Source organism: Rhinoderma darwinii, chromosome 5 (assembly GCF_050947455.1).
Source record: "Rhinoderma darwinii isolate aRhiDar2 chromosome 5, aRhiDar2.hap1, whole genome shotgun sequence".
NCBI lineage: Eukaryota > Metazoa > Chordata > Amphibia > Anura > Rhinodermatidae > Rhinoderma > Rhinoderma darwinii.
The window spans coordinates 340,910,782-340,928,248 of record NC_134691.1 but is presented as its reverse complement, the minus strand read 5'-3'; the positions used below and the strand labels follow the sequence as shown (position 1 = coordinate 340,928,248).

Here is a 17,467-nt window from a genome sequence, read left to right as displayed (position 1 = left end):
GTATAATACAGGATGTAACTCAGGATCAGTACAGGATAAGTAATGTAATGTATGTACACCGTGACTCCACCAGCTGAATAGTGAGTGCAGCTCTGGAGTATAATACAGGATGTAACTCAGGATCAGTACAGGATAAGTAATGTAATGTATGTACACCGTGACTCCACCAGCAGAATAGTGAGTGCAGCTCTGGAGTATAATACAGGATATAACTCAGGATCAGTACAGGATAAGTAATGTAATGTATGTACACAGTGACTCCACCAGCAGAATAGTGAGTGCAGCTCTGGAGTATAATACAGGATGTAACTCAGGATCAGTACAGGATAAGTAATGTAATGTATGTACACAGTGACTCCACCAGCAGAATAGTGAGTGCAGCTCTGGAGTATAATACAGCATGTAACTCAGGATCAGTACAGGATACTTTATTACTTTTTTTAAATTCACTGATCTCTGCTTGCTTTTTGAAAATGAAACCTTTCTGATTACGCCTTGAAGCTGAAAAACATTAGGCCTTCTCAAAGCTTATGGTTTGTTACCGTTGTCTGTAAAATAGTCAGTTTCTGGATATGTTTAACGTTTGTCAGTTTATGTATATAATTTTATATATCTTCGTCAGGTGATCCTCCCTCAAGGCTGGAAAACGGTGAAGACCACACAGGAGATGTCGGCGAGTCAGGTATTACATTACGTTGTTTAGTTGCTCCAACCCATTTGTCCGTTCTTGAATGTGAAATATAAAAAATATTTTTATTTTATTTGTTGCATGTTTTAATAGTGACTAGTCATATTCAGTTTGGGGGGGGGAGGGGTTTTTGTTGTAACTTTGATCTATAAAGCGATTGCAGCCACCACCAGGACCGGTCGGTTTTCTATAGATCACACACATTAGATGAAAGTTGTCCGAACCTGTAGATTTCTTCAGGAGAGGCTGAATAATGTGTACGGGGGTTATCCCGATCCTCCCCCAAACAGCACAGGTCGTTGGGGTGGGAAGAGAAGGATCGGTGATGTTGTATCTCCATGCCCGACCCTTTGCTCCCATAGGAGATCAGACGCTGCTTGAGGTGTCTCGCCGTGTAGAGAATCGGGATGACTAGCTGTTGGCCTAACCGCTTTAGATCGTCCTTCACATATTGATCGTGCCTTCTTCTGTTAGTTAATTTTGGCAGACAGTGAAATCTGCCGGAGTCCATGACCTGGGGCATCCACTGAAAGATGTAGTCTCTGTACCCCCTATTAAAAATACTTTACAGTTACCGACTGTACTAATTCAGCCTAACTTCTCACAGCTGAGGGTTTGTTACAATTTTCAGTAAAGTTCCCAAAGCTCCTTTTAGTATTCTCCATTTATGTCTCTATAGCATTTAGAATTCCAGCTTCCTTATACCAGAGAGCGGTGCATTGTGGGAGCTCGGATTATAGCGTCGCCTATAGGACAGCTGGGTCGAGCGAAACGACTGTCAAGGGCGACCGGCAGACTTTTGAAAGCCGCTCTCGGTGAAAATAAGGAAAGGGACAAACTAAAAATCGGGACAATAAAAATAAAGCGAATCTTGCAGCTAGAATATTGAGCCTGGTATCGTTTTGAAGCTTTAATGTGGTACCAAGATCTGGCATCAGTCCGCAGCGCTGTGTTTTGAGGCTTCAGGGTGACTTTATGTAGCATTGGCATACGTGATCAGAAGCTTCACCTTCATCTTGGGTTTAGTGTCGCACAAAACCAAGTCTCCCATAAATCTCTGGTTTGGGGCCCTTTTTAAATACGAGGTAGTTTCAGTAGAAGCTGGAATTTGTTTTATTGCCCATCATGTGATACTACGGGATCAGTATGGTATCTATATTGGTTGTAACCCAGTCTTCTTTATAATCAAAACCTCCATTCTTTACAGTGCAGGCTGCATTCAGAGAGCCATCAAAATGTTTTTACATTTTTTTTATTTTTTAAACACTATTTATAGAAAGAAGTTTACCACCCTTTTAGGGAAAATTGCTCATAGTGCACTTCCATAATTGAAGGTAACTCCAGAACACAGTGTGACTTTTCTTCTTGGCACAGGCATTTAAAGGAAATCTGGGTAGGGGCCTCATGGTATGGATTGCGGATCTTGCCAGGCATTCGGATTACGTGTTCTGTATAACCGAGGCCGTGTTGACAGAGCGCCTCATTTTCAGTTGTTTACCTTGGATTTGTTAGAACAGCCTTGAGGCTATGAGCACGTGTCTGCGGCGTGTGCACCCTGCTTATCCGCTCTACGTGTTAGTCATAATGATGTCTGCCTCCTGTGCGCGTCCATCAGTGATCCACATCATATTCCTTCATCTTTCACTACTTGGTTTTTACTGGATATTCTGCGAGACCCGAATACTGCAGTGACAAGGCTGATTACTGCCATACAACGGCCACATAATACCCAAATAATGACCACAATGAATCCTCTCCCTAGCATGCTACCTGTAGGGAATCTGACCCTTATTAACGAGGTTATCCCACGAAGAATATTGCGTTTACTTTAAAAAAGTAGCAAGCTTTAAGCATATTGTGTATTTAGACTCCTTTAAAAAAAAATATTTCCACATTTAGATATACAACCTATACATTTATTACAGCGCCACCTACTGCACAGGGAGTGGAGAGACAGGGCACTCAGTGCTGCGTGGAGACGTCCTGGCATTGACTCAATAACCTAGTGACCTGTAGTGGTTACTGCTGATGTGACGCTGCTCTCCATAACCTCGTGACCTGGGGTAGTAGTGGTTACTGTTGATGTGACGCTGCTCTCCATAACCTCGTGGCCTGGGGTAGTAGTGGTTACTGCTGATGTGACTCTGCTCTCCATAACCTCGTGGCCTGGGGTAGTAGTGGTTACTGCTAATGTGACGCTGCTCTCCATAACCTTGTGGCCTGGGGTAGTAGTGGTTACTGTTGATGTGACGCTGCTCTCCATAACCTCGTGACCTGGGGTAGGAATACTGCAATTCTCCAACATCCATTGTAGCAGAGGCTGAAGCTTGCAGTTCCTGAATTCTTCATTTTCTAAAAATGTTAAAAGAAATAATCCATCCCCTCCCCAAATAGGTAACATTCACATACTCCTATCAGTACTGCAGTATAAAGCATGGTGGAGAACAGAGAATTAACCTCAGCTTTTCATTAAACAGAGGGTTGATTTTAGACTACCTCAAACTCCAATTGACCCTACAGCTAAGCCTGAGTCGCTGATCATAGCTGCAGCCTAGCTGAGCAGGACTGCAGTGTAAAGCATGAGGGAGTGGCAGAGCTGCAGCCTGGAGTAGCGGTAAACAGCAGCCATCAATAGAGACCATAAACAGCAGGTGACTATTTTTAAGCCTATTACTAGGCCGCTCTTGTAACCAGCGCTGATACACATTTAAAGCTACGAAGACCAAATATTTCTTGTCAGGGGTCCTGCAGTTCAGAGGAGAAAGACGCGGTGGTCGAAAACTTGAAGGTACCGAGGATCAGGTGGAGGGAGTGATTCATATATAGTTTAGACGAGAAGCTGTCAGCAGTCCGGATATATATAATCACTGAGTCACATCTTATGGGTGCGATGCTTTATGGTGTCATAATCACTGGCAGACTATTAGAAGCATTACATAATATATAGCAGGACTGCGCCCATAGAACATTCCTCTAGTCACTGTCAAATCTTTCATCCCTAGAGAATATTAATCTATATATACTGTACAGAGCACCAGTGAACGGGAAAGACATAGCAGAGCTGGAACAACGGCGGCAACCAGAGTAATAAATGGACTGAAAGGCCTACAGGACAACATTAGGGACATTTAGTTTAGAAAAAAGACCTGACATATATATTTATACATACTCCGCAATGTAACAAGGGGGCGACTACTACGGATTCTCTGATGCAAGAGCAGTCACACTACGGACTCTCTGATGCAAGAGCAGTCACACTATGGAACCTCTACCGTAAGAGCAGTCACACTATGGAACCTCTACCGTAAGAGCAGTCACACTATGGAACCTCTACCGTAAGAGCAGTCACACTATGGAACCCTCTACCGTAAGAGCAGTCACACTATGGAACCCTCTACTGTAAGAGCAGTCACACTATGGAACCTCTACTGTAAGAGCAGTCACACTATGGAACCTCTACTGTAAGAGCAGTCACACTATGGAACCTCTACTGTAAGAGCAGTCACACTATGGAACCTCTACTGTAAGAGCAGTCACACTATGGAACCTCTACTGTAAGAGCAGTCACACTATGGAACCTCTACTGTAAGAGCAGTCACACTATGGACCCTCTACCGTAAGAGCAGTCACACTATGGAACCCTCTACCGTAAGAGCAGTCACACTATGGAACCCTCTACTGTAAGAGCAGTCACACTATGGAACCTCTACTGTAAGAGCAGTCACACTATGGAACCTCTACTGTAAGAGCAGTCACACTATGGAACCTCTACTGTAAGAGCAGTCACACTATGGAACCTCTACTGTAAGATCAGTCACACTATGGAACCTCTACTGTAAGATCAGTCACACTATGGAACCTCTACTGTAAGAGCAGTCACACTATGGAACCTCTACTGTAAGAGCAGTCACACTATGGAACCTCTACTGTAAGAACAGTCACACTATGGAACCTCTACTGTAAGAACAGTCACACTATGGAACCTCTACTGTAAGAGCAGTCACACTATGGAGCCTCTACTGTAAGAGCAGTCACACTATGGAACCTCTACTGTAAGATCAGTCACACTATGGAACCTCTACTGTAAGAGCAGTCACACTATGGAACCTCTACTGTAAGATCAGTCACACTATGGAACCTCTACTGTAAGAGCAGTCACACTATGGAACCTCTGCTGTAAGAGCAGTCACACTATGGAACCTCTGCTGTAAGAGCAGTCACACTATGGAACCTCTGCTGTAAGAGCGGTCACACTGTGGAGCCTCTACTGTAAGAGCAGTCACACTAGAGCCTCTACTGTAAGAGCAGTCACACTATGGAACCTCTACTGTAAGAGCGGTCACACTGTGGAGCCTCTACTGTAAGAGCAGTCACACTATGGAACCTCTACTGTAAGAGCGGTCACACTGTGGAGCCTCTACTGTAAGAGCAGTCACACTATGGAACCTCTACTGTAAGAGCAGTCACACTATGGAGCCTCTACTGTAAGAGCAGTCACACTATGGAGCCTCTACTGTAAGATCAGTCACACTATGGAACCTCTACTGTAAGAGCGGTCACACTATGGAACCTCTGCTGTAAGAGCAGTCACACTATGGAGCCTCTACTGTAAGAGCAGTCACACTATGGAACCTCTACTGTAAGAGCAGTCACACTATGGAACCTCTACTGTAAGATCAGTCACACTATGGAACCTCTACTGTAAGAGCGGTCACACTATGGAACCTCTGCTGTAAGAGCGGTCACACTATGGAGCCTCTACTGTAAGAGCAGTCACACTATGGAACCTCTACTGTAAGATCAGTCACACTATAGACTCTCTACTGTAAGATCAGTCACACTATGGAACCTCTACTGTAAGAGCAGTCACACTATGGAACCTCTACTGTAAGAGCAGTCACACTATGGAACCTCTACTGTAAGAGCAGTCACACTATGGAGCCTCTACTGTAAGATCAGTCATACTATGGACCCTCTACCAGAGGAAGGTGTCTTGGTGAATTTACTTCAGTGTAGGAATATTACAAGATATAATTACTAGATTACTGTAGATTAGTCGTTGATCAGGGATTTCTTCTGCTTGTCGTATTGGAGTCGGTAGGATGAGGATATTTGCTTCTGTTTCATGGCGGTTTTGTCTTCCTCTGGGTCAGCATTGCAGAATAATAGACTGGACTGGAAGGACTTTTGTCTTTGTCTTCCGATCTATGATACTATGTTAGACTTGTAATTCAGTGGTCCTTACATTACACACGGGACGCTGGAGGTGTTTACCCCTCAGACCTCAGAATTTGCAGTAACCTTTTTGACTTTTCTCGTCACTCACCGGATTGATAAGTGTGTGTTCTCCAAGGAGATTAAGTTTGTCAAGTTTGATGACCGCCCACTGTCTTGGCGGCGCTGTAGGAGAGGCTGATGAGCGCTCGTCGTCCTAAGCAGGGGCTGTAACTTACAGCTCCTGAACTTAGAGAAGTCTGAATACAGCCGTGGTGGGAAGACCTTCTGACCCCAGCTGTTTAACCCGTTGATCGCCGCGGTCCGTGACTGTGGTATGATCAAAGGGTACTCCCCAGAGACTCAATCGAAGACCGGGGAATCTGTCTGCAGTCATCTCTGGGGACCTAGAAATGTCCCCAGGACTGTCTGTCCATTTTGCCTGCGGTTAGGGCACATGATCTGATGTCATAGACAGTGTAATGTATTGACATATAAGGTATAAGCACACTCCTGTAAGTAAAAAATAATGTTGTAAATAAAGTTTTCAATGAGCGTTAAAAAAAAAAAAAAAAGTGAAAAAATATAAAATCTCCCAAAAAAAATAATCATTTAGGGCTTGTTCACATCACTGTTTCGCTTTCCGTTCCGGGGTTCCGTTTGAGGTTTCCGTCGGGTGAACCCCGCAACGGAAAGTGAAAGTGACAGCACAGCTTCCGTTTCAGTCACCATTGATCTCAATGGGGACGGAAACATCGCTAATGCTTTCCGTTCGTCACCATTCCGGCTGGTTTCCGGTTTTCCGATGAAATCAATAGCGTGGTCGACTCCGCTATTCCGTCGGAAAACCGGATACGTGCCGGAATGGTGACTAACGGAAAGCATTAGCGATGTTTCCGTCCCCATTGAGATCAATGGTGACTGAAACGGAAGCTGTGGTTTCACTTTCACCTTCCGTTGCGGGGTTCATCCAACGGAACCCCGGAACGGAAATGAACGGTGATGTGAACAGGCCCTTATTTTGCATATTATATAATTTAGTGCCCATACATTACATAAAAACAAAAACCTGCATATTGGGTATCTACACAACCGTAATAACGTGAAGAATTTAACAGGTTATTTAGCGTGAAAATAAATAACTTACACACTAAATTTTTTTTTCTTCCTCCAAACCATGCAAAAATAAAATTTCTGCCACATAAAACAAGGCCCCATACAGCCACGTCAATGAAAAAATAACGTTATGGCTGCAGAGAGTCAAAAACTGAAAAATGTCGCTGGTCATTAGGTCCTTTTCAGGCCCAGTCATTAAGGGGTTAAAAGCCGGAAAATGTCAGGCCTTCACCTGAGCAGATCAAGTTGTTTTTCTGTAAAATGCGTCTAATGTATTAAGAGACGCGCGCCTTAAAATAATGACAATCCCTGCAACCATCTGCTTTGTCTAGAGGCCCCTTTACGCGGGTCAATGATGGGGTGAATGAGCGCTCGTAGGAACGCTTGTTCACGATCGTTTCGTTGTGTAATCAGGGCAGCGATTGAACCGGGAAACGCTCGTTCATCAGCCGATCACATCTTTTATGGGGTAAAAAAAAAAAAATGCTCGCTAGTCGGTTCCACAATCTTCCAACAGGGAGACGTGCTGCCGATCTGATGGGGGGGGTTTAGGGTCGAGCGATCCTAGTAATGATCGTTTGTCCCCACACTAAACTATTCTTGCTCTGTTTTTAAGGGGAGCAATCGATCGCCGATCGACAAGCTGTAATGTTTTAAGTGGTAAACACGCAACATCGACTCATGGAAAACCACTTTAAGACTGGTTTGAGATAAGCCAGTGACTATGCTGTAGGGATGTCACGATACCAGAATTTGGACTTCGATACCGATACTTCGTTTAGTATTGCGATTTCGATACTTCGCCAACAGTAATAAAAAAAAAAAAAGTTCTTCCATTTTCTGATGTGAAGCGCGTGGTGTGATGATGATGATGATGATGAATTTAACCTCCACGTGCCTCACATTAATAGTAATTAACCCCATCATGTTTCTCAGTCATAATGGGTTAGTGTGAGGTACATGATGGGGTTAATTACTATTAATGTGAGGCACATGGAGGTTAAATTCATCGCACCTCGTGCCCATAATAAGTGATAGAAAGCAGTAAGGCTGGATTCACACGACCGGGTCGTTCCCGAGCCCGAGTGTCGGCCGGTAAAATCTGCCATTTTGCCCGGCCGGTTTGCATAAGCTTTGCATCCGGGCCGGGCAGATCCGGACAGTGACATCAGCGGCAACTCCTGAAGGGGAATCCCCATGTGTTCGGGGATTCCGCTTCAGGAGTTTCCCCTGATGTCACTGCCCAGATATGGACACAGACATCAAGCGCTCTGTCCAGGAGCGGAATCCCCGAAAACATGGGGATTCCGCTCCTTCAAGGAGCTAAAGTGCGGCTAGCACATAGCAGAGCGGGGAGATACCTCCCCGCTCTGCTATAGTGGCGTCGCTGCAGTAGTGCAGCCGCAGCAGCTGCTGCTACTAGCGGCGCCATCGAAGGTGTCGCCGGGCCAGGGTGCTTTTAAAACAAGCAGGGGAAGGGAGCCAGCGCAGCGCTCCCTTCCACCTGCTGTACACCCCGGCCCTGCCACACAGTGTACAGCGATGCCATTCGTCAGAATGGCATCAACTCCTCCTCCTCACATGCACTCTGCGCTGTGAGGAGGAGGAGATAGAGCGCAAGCGCCGGGAAACACGGCCATCACTTGGGACACATCCCGGTGATGGCCGTGTATTACCCGGCCCCATAGACTTCTATGGGGGCCGGGTACCCGGGTGAAGATAGAGCATGTCCTATTTTTTGACGGTCGTGTGAATAGCCCCATTAGGGGTCTATTATTCCTAATGCAGCCGGGTGCCCCACAATAAGTGATAGAAAGCAGTAAATGATGCAAAAAAAATGTTGTGCAGGTTATTACAGCCAATACCAAATATGTGAATGTTTTATGTATTGAGACTTATTTTAATGTTTATTGTAACAAAGGGGGGTGTGTGTGTGTGTGTGTGTGTGTGTGTATTTTTTCAACTTTAATGTGCTGGCATAGATAGATAGTAATGTACAGTATATATCTATATTACAGTACATTAGCCTGTGTACGGATAGTACACAGGCAGTTGTTAGGACATACCTAACAGGAAATCGGTTAGCACAGCCCTGGGGTCCTTCAATGGACCCTGGGCTGTCTGCCCATATATGGTATGTCCCTCAATCGCGTCACAGGAATTCCCTGTGACGCGATCCAGGGGCATCCCCCCTTCTCATTTTTCCCTGAATGCTGCAGTCCGCTGTGATCGCAGCATTCACGGGAATAGCGGCGGAGATGAGCGGTTTCTCTGATCTCCGGTTATAGAGCGGGGCTGCGGCTGTGTAATAGTCATTGCCCCGATCCTGACAGGAAGTGCGTGCGCGGTCAGCCTGAGGAGATGCGGCCGGCGCTGCAGTAATGAGCGGCGGTTCAGGCACTGAGGACATAACAGGGGGGTGTTTTGTAGAGCGCCCGCCATGTTCTGTCTTCAGTGCCGCCACTCATTAGTGCAACACCGGCCGCATCACATCATCCTGACAGCGCGCACTTGTTATCAGGACTCAGGAGCGCGGCAATGACTGTATTACACAGCCGCAGCCGCGCTCTCATACATTCATGTGTTACTATACTGAGCTGGGCGGCCGCAGCCGCACTCTCATACATTCATGTGTTATTATACTGAGCTGGGCGGCCACAGCCGCGCTCTCGTACATTCATGTGTTACTATACTGAGCTGGGCAGCCGCAGCCGCACTCTCATACATTCATGTGTTACTATACTGAGCTGGGCGGCCGCAGCCGCACTCTCATACATTCATGTGTTATTATACTGAGCTGGGCGGCCACAGCCGCGCTCTCGTACATTCATGTGTTACTATACTGAGCTGGGCAGCCGCGCTCTCATACGTTCATGTGTTACTATACTGAGCTGGACGGCCGCAGCCGCGCTCTCATACATTCATGTGTTACTATACTGAGCTGGGCAGCCGCGCTCTCATATATTCATGTGTTACTATACTGAGCTGGGCGGCCGCAGCCGCGCTCTCATATATTCATGTGTTACTATACTGAGCTGGACGGCCGCAGCCGCGCTCTCATATATTCATGTGTTACTATACTGAGCTGGGCGGCCGCAGCCGCGCTCTCATACATTCATGTGTTACTATACTGAGCTGGGCAGCCGCGCTCTCATATATTCATGTGTTACTATACTGAGCTGGACGGCCGCAGCCGCGCTCTCATATATTCATGTGTTACTATACTGAGCTGGGCGGCCGCAGCCGCGCTCTCGTACATTCATGTGTTACTATACTGAGCTGGGCGGCCGCAGCCGCGCTCTCATACATTCATGTGTTACTATACTGAGCTGGGCGGCCGCAGCCGCGCTCTCATACATTCATGTGTTACTATACTGAGCTGGGCTGCTGCGCAGCGAAGTATCGAAATACATGAAATAACGGTATCGAACCGTTTGGGGATGCAGAGTATCGAAACCGTATCGAAGTTTCGATGCATCGTGCATCCCTACTATGCGGTTTGTGTATACTATATCTATAGGTAACCTGTAGTCAGAGGTGGATCTATGTATTTATATTAGATCTCAGGACGGTTCTAGTGAAGATTTTCCTTGTTTTCCGAAATTCATACATAAGTCGTCCCCTCGTCTAGCATCGCGTATACTGAGCGAGAGTTGTAATATTTTTTTCATTTTTGCTATCGCAGCGCACAGTAATAGAAACGGTCAGTCCAACGTTTCCGATCCTGTAGTGGCCGGCGCCACCGTAGAGAAAATAGATGCCAAGGCAGACCTCCTCCTCGTAAACGGTCCCTTTTATTTGCCCATGTAACGTCTCGGCTCACACAGGCGTCTACTGCCATGGAGAGAGCCCGTGATGTGGCCGGATAGTGCAAACAAGGAGGGGGGAACTAATCCATCACGCCGGTATGAGGCACGCTGGGGACGAAGGGGGGTCCTTTAGCTTTGTTTCTCTGTGTTGTACACCTGACTGTAGATGTAGCTGAGCTCTATGGGTTGTGTGCATGCGTCACGTCGGCTTCGGCTTCCACAACACGTCATCTCACACCCGTCATGTGATGCTTTGCTTTCTGGATATGTCTTTACTAACCTTGTGCTCTGTGCCTTTCTCCCTCTCCTCCCTTTCTATCTCAGCACCTTAACCCTTCCCTCCCCCCTCGGCTCCTTGTTTCCTATAGAGTAACGCTCCTCTCCTCACACTTGGACTCCAGTCTGCTTCCGCTCTACACATTCAGTGCTTTATCCTCCAATCTCTGCTCCCGATAGAAGAAGCCCCGGCTGTCCGCCATAGGTGCCCTCCCTGCTGAAGGCTGCTCCTCCTTACACCAGTGCTTGCCGAAACCTTCCCACCTCCGTGTAAGCACGCGATGGACCTTAGGACCTGCTTCTCTAGTTCCCTTCTTGTTTCTTTACTGTACCATGGAACATGTAGCGCTCATAGATGGAGTATGAATGGGTTTTCCTGGACACTTCTTGCATACAGTTTCCTTACATTCCCTGCCCAGCGGTAAAGACACTTGTCTGACCCTCGGCCGCCCCTTCACAATCTAGATATTAGTGCCTTTATGATTCATGTTCCGGGCCATCGGATATCTTTATTAATTATGTCACTAACCTGGAATAAACTCTTATTAACAGTCTCACACGCTTCTCGTTTTAATTGTCTAACATTGTTTATCACTAATCCATTATTGGGGTTGTATACGGTCGTCTGATAACATTCATCATTGGGATATATTCACACGCAGCAGATTTGTTGCCGAAATCCACGCAGCAGAAACCACCCCGATCACATGTATGGAACGGGTTTTCAGGGCGACTAGTGATTACATGCAGGTTATTGTGTTTTATGAAGCCCCCGATAAGGATTCTCTCACCACGACAACCCCTGTCCATGTGCCCTATATGGGTAAATCGACGTCATTGGGGGGTCCTTACAGAAAGCCCACTCTGGCAAACCCGGCGCGTTCATCATTGCATGGACAGCTGTACATTTGCATGGCCGACATGTAATTCTTCATTTCCGCTACAGCAGTCAAAGCAGGGGAAATTTGTGATTGGCCTCGGCTTAGCGTGACCGTTTATCAGCCAGGGGTTGGAGAAACCAGACTGGTTTCATTTTAAAGGGTTGTCTTTGAGAAAACCCCTTAAGGTTTTGCTGGGATTTTCTGCTGGGAGAGGGGAAGAGATGCCTACAGAGCTTTTCACTTGGTTGCTGCAGAGACCGAATACTAAAGTAAAAGTAATGGTGTTTCATGTGTAGTTTATTGCATATATGGGTAATATTTGGAACCTGTCTGTGTATTTTCGGCTGGTGCAGCTTTTTTGCGACCCTTAGGCTTTATTCATACTGTTGTATTGCGGCTCTATGCGAGAAATATCGGAGTATTAATGAGGCTCGGTCACTAGCTTATCAATTCCCTATCTCCTAACTGATCTAATAGACGCTGCGATGCTCATAACTACTGTCCTTTTGTTTTCAAAAACGTTTATTTGCAAAGTTATGAGCATTTTTCTAAATATGCTAATCCGGCTCGAATAGCCAAATAGGAGGTTACATTTTATTTTCACTAAATAACTTTGGGCGGTGTAATGTTTTCTGTACGATGCTGTCCAACCATCATATGACAGATTAGAATCTCCTCTTTCATATGCCACCAGAGCCGCTGTTCAAGGTGGTTCACAACCGGAGATCTGGCTATTTGAAGTGACCCCCCCCCCCCTTCCCTCCAGCCGTGTGAAGCAGCTTCATGCTGATTGGGCAGCGTCTGAGGCTGGGAGGAGCTCCACCTCAGGATAATCGCTGGTGGTGACACCCACTTGTCTATTATAGTCTCGTTTGCATATTTTTAGAAAAAAAGCTCATAACTTAAAATCTTTTTGGGACGCAATTTTCACTAGAATTATCCGTGTGAGAAGATCCTTTCTAAATAAGAAGCGGGGAAACCTTTCCCAAAAAACCTTGGGATTGGATGGTCTGTGTAGGGAGTTGCATAGCCCATCATTGGAGCTTGATATTTGCTTCTCACATAATGCAGCAATGGGAATAAAGCCTTAGAGCGAAGCTGCCACGTGTGAATATACCCGTAGGCTTGATACACAGACATGGTCATCCTGCAGCAGAGCTAGGCCTCATGCATGCGGCTGTGCCCGTAATCACTGCCCATGATTGCAAAGTATGGGAGCGCAGTCCGTAAAAAAACAAAACCATGTCGTATCTTTTGCGTCAGCTTTCTTCAGGCCGAACACCTTCCCGTAAAGAAATGGGAAGGTGTCTGTGGACAATAGAAGTGAATAGGTCTGTAATTGCTGATGACTTTCACGGTCATGTTCATTGTGGCATTACACAAAGCGAGGTCTCGCCTGGTGGAGGTCTCGCCTGGTGGAGGTCTCGCCTGGTGTCCTGGCCCCGCTTCCTCGCAGTCACTCTGTCCTAGTCCAGTCGAGACTCCGAAACAGACGAGCATGTTTGTCTGACGGTTCGCGTATAGTGACCGCTCATGCACGACCTCCCCTTCTCCGCATGCTTTACATACAAATTACTTTTTGTTTTTCAATTCCTCACCATTTATAAGATCTTTGGTTTCGGTCAGTGAATGGGATCATTCTGGTTTTACAGGAGACTAAAAACCCATCCTGAGCTAATGCTACTCTCAGCTGAGTTTTAGTTGTATCCAGTCTCGTCAGTACTCTGAAGGGTAAACACGTCAGCATCACGTCTGTCTCCTATCCTGAGTGTTTGTTACAATGTATCAGTGCAGGTAAAAATGTATCAGTCTGAAATCCAGGTGTTTCCGTTTAGACTGGATACAATTTTAGATAACCCTCAGCTGTGAAGTCATATATTTCAGGACAAGTTTTTAGTTCCTGGATGGAACCAGAAAGTTCTAATTCACTGATGGCAAGCAGATATCTTGAAAATGGTGAGGAATTGAGAAACCACCTCTATTAAAGTTGCAAAACTTTTTTTTAATATTACAATGATTGAAGGGTTTTCAGCTAATTTAATGTTTTGTGTATAATGAAGTTCCACTATATACTATTCTTAGACAAAACTCATGGTTTTCAAGATCTCTGCTTCTTACTCGGTAGGAAGTATTCTACCACAAGTAGCAGCAATTACAGATAATCTAGGGGAGACGTGTCGCAGATAAACAGTTGTCGCCTTGCTGCTGTCAGGCCCCATGCACACGAACGTAATCACGGCCCCATAGACTTCTATTGGCCACGGGTACCTCCCCGTTTGCTTACGGGAAGGTGCCCGTGCTGTTGAAAAATATAGAACATGTCTTATTTCAGGCCGTAATAACGGCACAGGCAGTCCGACACGTCTCCCCTAGATTATCTGCACAGGCAGGCCCATAGAAGTCTATGGGGCTCCCGTAATTACGGGTGGCTACTTGTGTGCACCTGTAATTACGGGAGCGTTGCTAGGCGACGTCAGTAAATAGTCACTGTCCAGGGTGCTGAAAGAGTTAACTGATCGGCAGTAACTCTTTCAGCACCCTGGACAGTGACTACCGCTGGAGTTAATGGTATTAAAAGTTAACTTACCTGCTGCTTCCTTCAGTCCGGCCTCCCGGGATGACGTTTCATCCCATGACCGCTGCAGCCAATCACAGGCTGCAGCGGTCACATGGACGGCCGCATCATCCAGGGAGGTCGGACTGGATGTCAAAAGAGGGAAGCGTCACCAAGACAACGGCCAGGGTACGTATGAACTTCTTTTTACTTTCAATCGCTGTGGAAACTCTGCCCGAAAGGGCTGCCCCTTCTCTCTCTATTCAGAACTGATAGAGAGAAGGGGCTGCCGATTTAGTGCAGAGAGAACGTGTCCGTAAATACGGGTCGATTACGTGTAACCAAGGACCCGTATTTACGGGAGGAAAAAAATAAGTTCGTGTGCATGAGGCCTTAACTGCCACTCATGAAATCCATGTATCTGCTAATGCTCTGCTAATGCTCTGCTAATGCTCTGCTAATGCTCTGCTAATGCTCTGCTAATGCTCTGCTAATGCTCTGCTAATGCTCTGCTAATGCTCTGCTCTACTCATGCTCTGCTCTACTCATGCTCTGCTCTACTCATGCTCTGCTCTACTCATGCTCTGCTCTACTCATGCTCTGCTCTACTCATGCTCTGCTCTACTCATGCTCTGCTCTACTCATGCTCTGCTCTACTCATGCTCTGCTCTACTCATGCTCTGCTCTACTCATGCTCTGCTCTACTCATGCTCTGCTCTACTCATGCTCTGCTCTACTCATGCTCTGCTCTACTCATGCTCTGCTCTACTCATGCTCTGCTCTACTCATGCTCTGCTCTACTCATGCTCTGCTCTACTCATGCTCTGCTCTACTCATGCTCTGCTCTACTCATGCTCTGCTCTACTCATGCTCTGCTCTACTCATGCTCTGCTCTACTCATGCTCTGCTCTACTCATGCTCTGCTCTACTCATGCTCTGCTCTGCTCATGCTCTGCTCTGCTCATGCTCTGCTCTGCTCTGCTCATGCTCTGCTCTGCTCTACTCATGCTCTGCTCTGCTCTACTCATGCTCTGCTCTGCTCTACTCATGCTCTGCTCTACTCATGCTCTGCTCTACTCATGCTCTGCTCTACTCATGCTCTGCTCTGCTCATGCTCTGCTCTGCTCATGCTCTGCTCTGCTCATGCTCTGCTCTGCTCTACTAATGCTCTGCTCTGCTCTACTAATGCTCTGCTCTGCTCTACTAATGCTCTGCTCTGCTCTACTAATGCTCTGCTCTGCTCTACTAATGCTCTGCTCTGCTCTACTAATGCTCTGCTCTGCTCTACTAATGCTCTGCTCTGCTCTACTAATGCTCTGCTCTGCTCTACTAATGCTCTGCTCTGCTCTACTAATGCTCTGCTCTGCTCTACTAATGCTCTGCTCTGCTCTACTCTACTAATGCTCTGCTCTACTCTACTAATGCTCTGCTCTACTCTACTAATGCTCTGCTCTGCTCTACTAATGCTCTGCTCTGCTCTACTCTACTCTACTAATGCTCTGCTCTGCTCTACTCTACTCTACTAATGCTCTGCTCTGCTCTACTCTACTCTACTAATGCTCTGCTCTGCTCTACTCTACTCTACTAATGCTCTGCTCTGCTCTACTCTACTCTACTAATGCTCTGCTCTGCTCTACTCTACTCTACTAATGCTCTGCTCTGCTCTACTCTACTAATGCTCTGCTCTACTCTACTAATGCTCTGCTCTGCTCTACTCTACTAATGCTCTGCTCTGCTCTGCTCTACTCTACTAATGCTCTGCTCTGCTCTACTAATGCTCTTGGTTTTCAGCTTGAGGCTAGTTCTCCTAGACGTCCATAGACCCTAAAGAGTGGATGTTGGAGGTAGTTGTTGCTGTGTGTAGTTGGAGGATGCGCTCACATCGTTCTTCAGATGTGTGATTGCTGTCATCTCCCTACACAGGACTGTGGCATGACCGGTGGTTTGTACAGATCTGTCAATCACACCACAGCCCCACCTACATTGAGCTGCTGAGCAGTGTAAGCTTTGTGGGCAATTATTATTATTTATTTTCCCCTTAAATTGCAAGAAATTTAGTGTAACTCAACATCGAAAACTTTCTCCATCTTTTCAAGCTCGTTCATAAATGCAAATATATTTTTTTTTTCCTATGGCTCAATTCATTAATCTTGGTACAACCACGTTAAGACTTCCTTCAGACCCGTCTTGCATGATGTATACGGAGATAAATGCGCACGTCTTAAATATGCGTGTCGCTTGTGGCGTTTTTCTGATGCGCACTTGGACTTTTTCTTTGTGCTGTAAAGATTGCTCCCCATCTGACCAGCTACTCTTGGCTGTAATTTTAGAGAAACACCAGCAGGTGGCGACCAATGCATTGGGGATTTGTGATGGATAGACCTATCTCTCATCTGATCACTGACAGATACCAGATAGTTGTCGTCTCCAGACTAGCCGAGCTGTGACATTGAGCCTCGGGTTTGTAGAGCTGTAGATTATAGAGGCTATTGGTTTGTTATAGGAGAAGGTGGATCTTATGGCCATTGTCTGTCTGTATCATTCACTCCATGTTCTGCGTGTGAGTCTGATAAATTTAGGGACGTCCTGCTGCCACCTTATTCCCTATAAAGCGAACACATCGGACTATTGGGACACTTGAAAATGTGTATACCTGTACCTTAAACTGTGCCCGTCCCCAGACATATATGTATAGTAGACATTAAAGGGGATCTCCGCTTTGTACGATCCCTACTTGTTAGAAGGATCCCTTGACAATAAACTGAGGATCCGCTTAGAACTATTCCTAGATGTAATTCTGCAGTAGCCTATAGTAATCTTTATTCATCTTACTAGGCTGAGCTTTAATAAGTTCACACACCTGCCTGCAGAGGTGACCACTCAGGCTCTACATGCTCCTGTGGAGTCAAGTATAGTCATCTGTTCTGTG

General features: G+C 46.2%; 1 protein-coding gene across 14 annotated transcripts in view; it reads left to right on the top strand.

The window, feature by feature from the left end:
• MAP4 (microtubule associated protein 4) overlaps nucleotides 1–17,467 on the top strand; it is a 98,789-nt gene that overhangs the window by 23,445 nt on the left and 57,877 nt on the right. For all 14 annotated transcript variants that reach the window (XM_075827848.1, XM_075827840.1, XM_075827841.1 and 11 more), the window contains exon 4: nucleotides 623–682. In XM_075827848.1, the coding sequence (XP_075683963.1) occupies nucleotides 623–682 (60 nt within the window). The remainder of the gene's footprint in view (nucleotides 1–622; nucleotides 683–17,467) is intronic.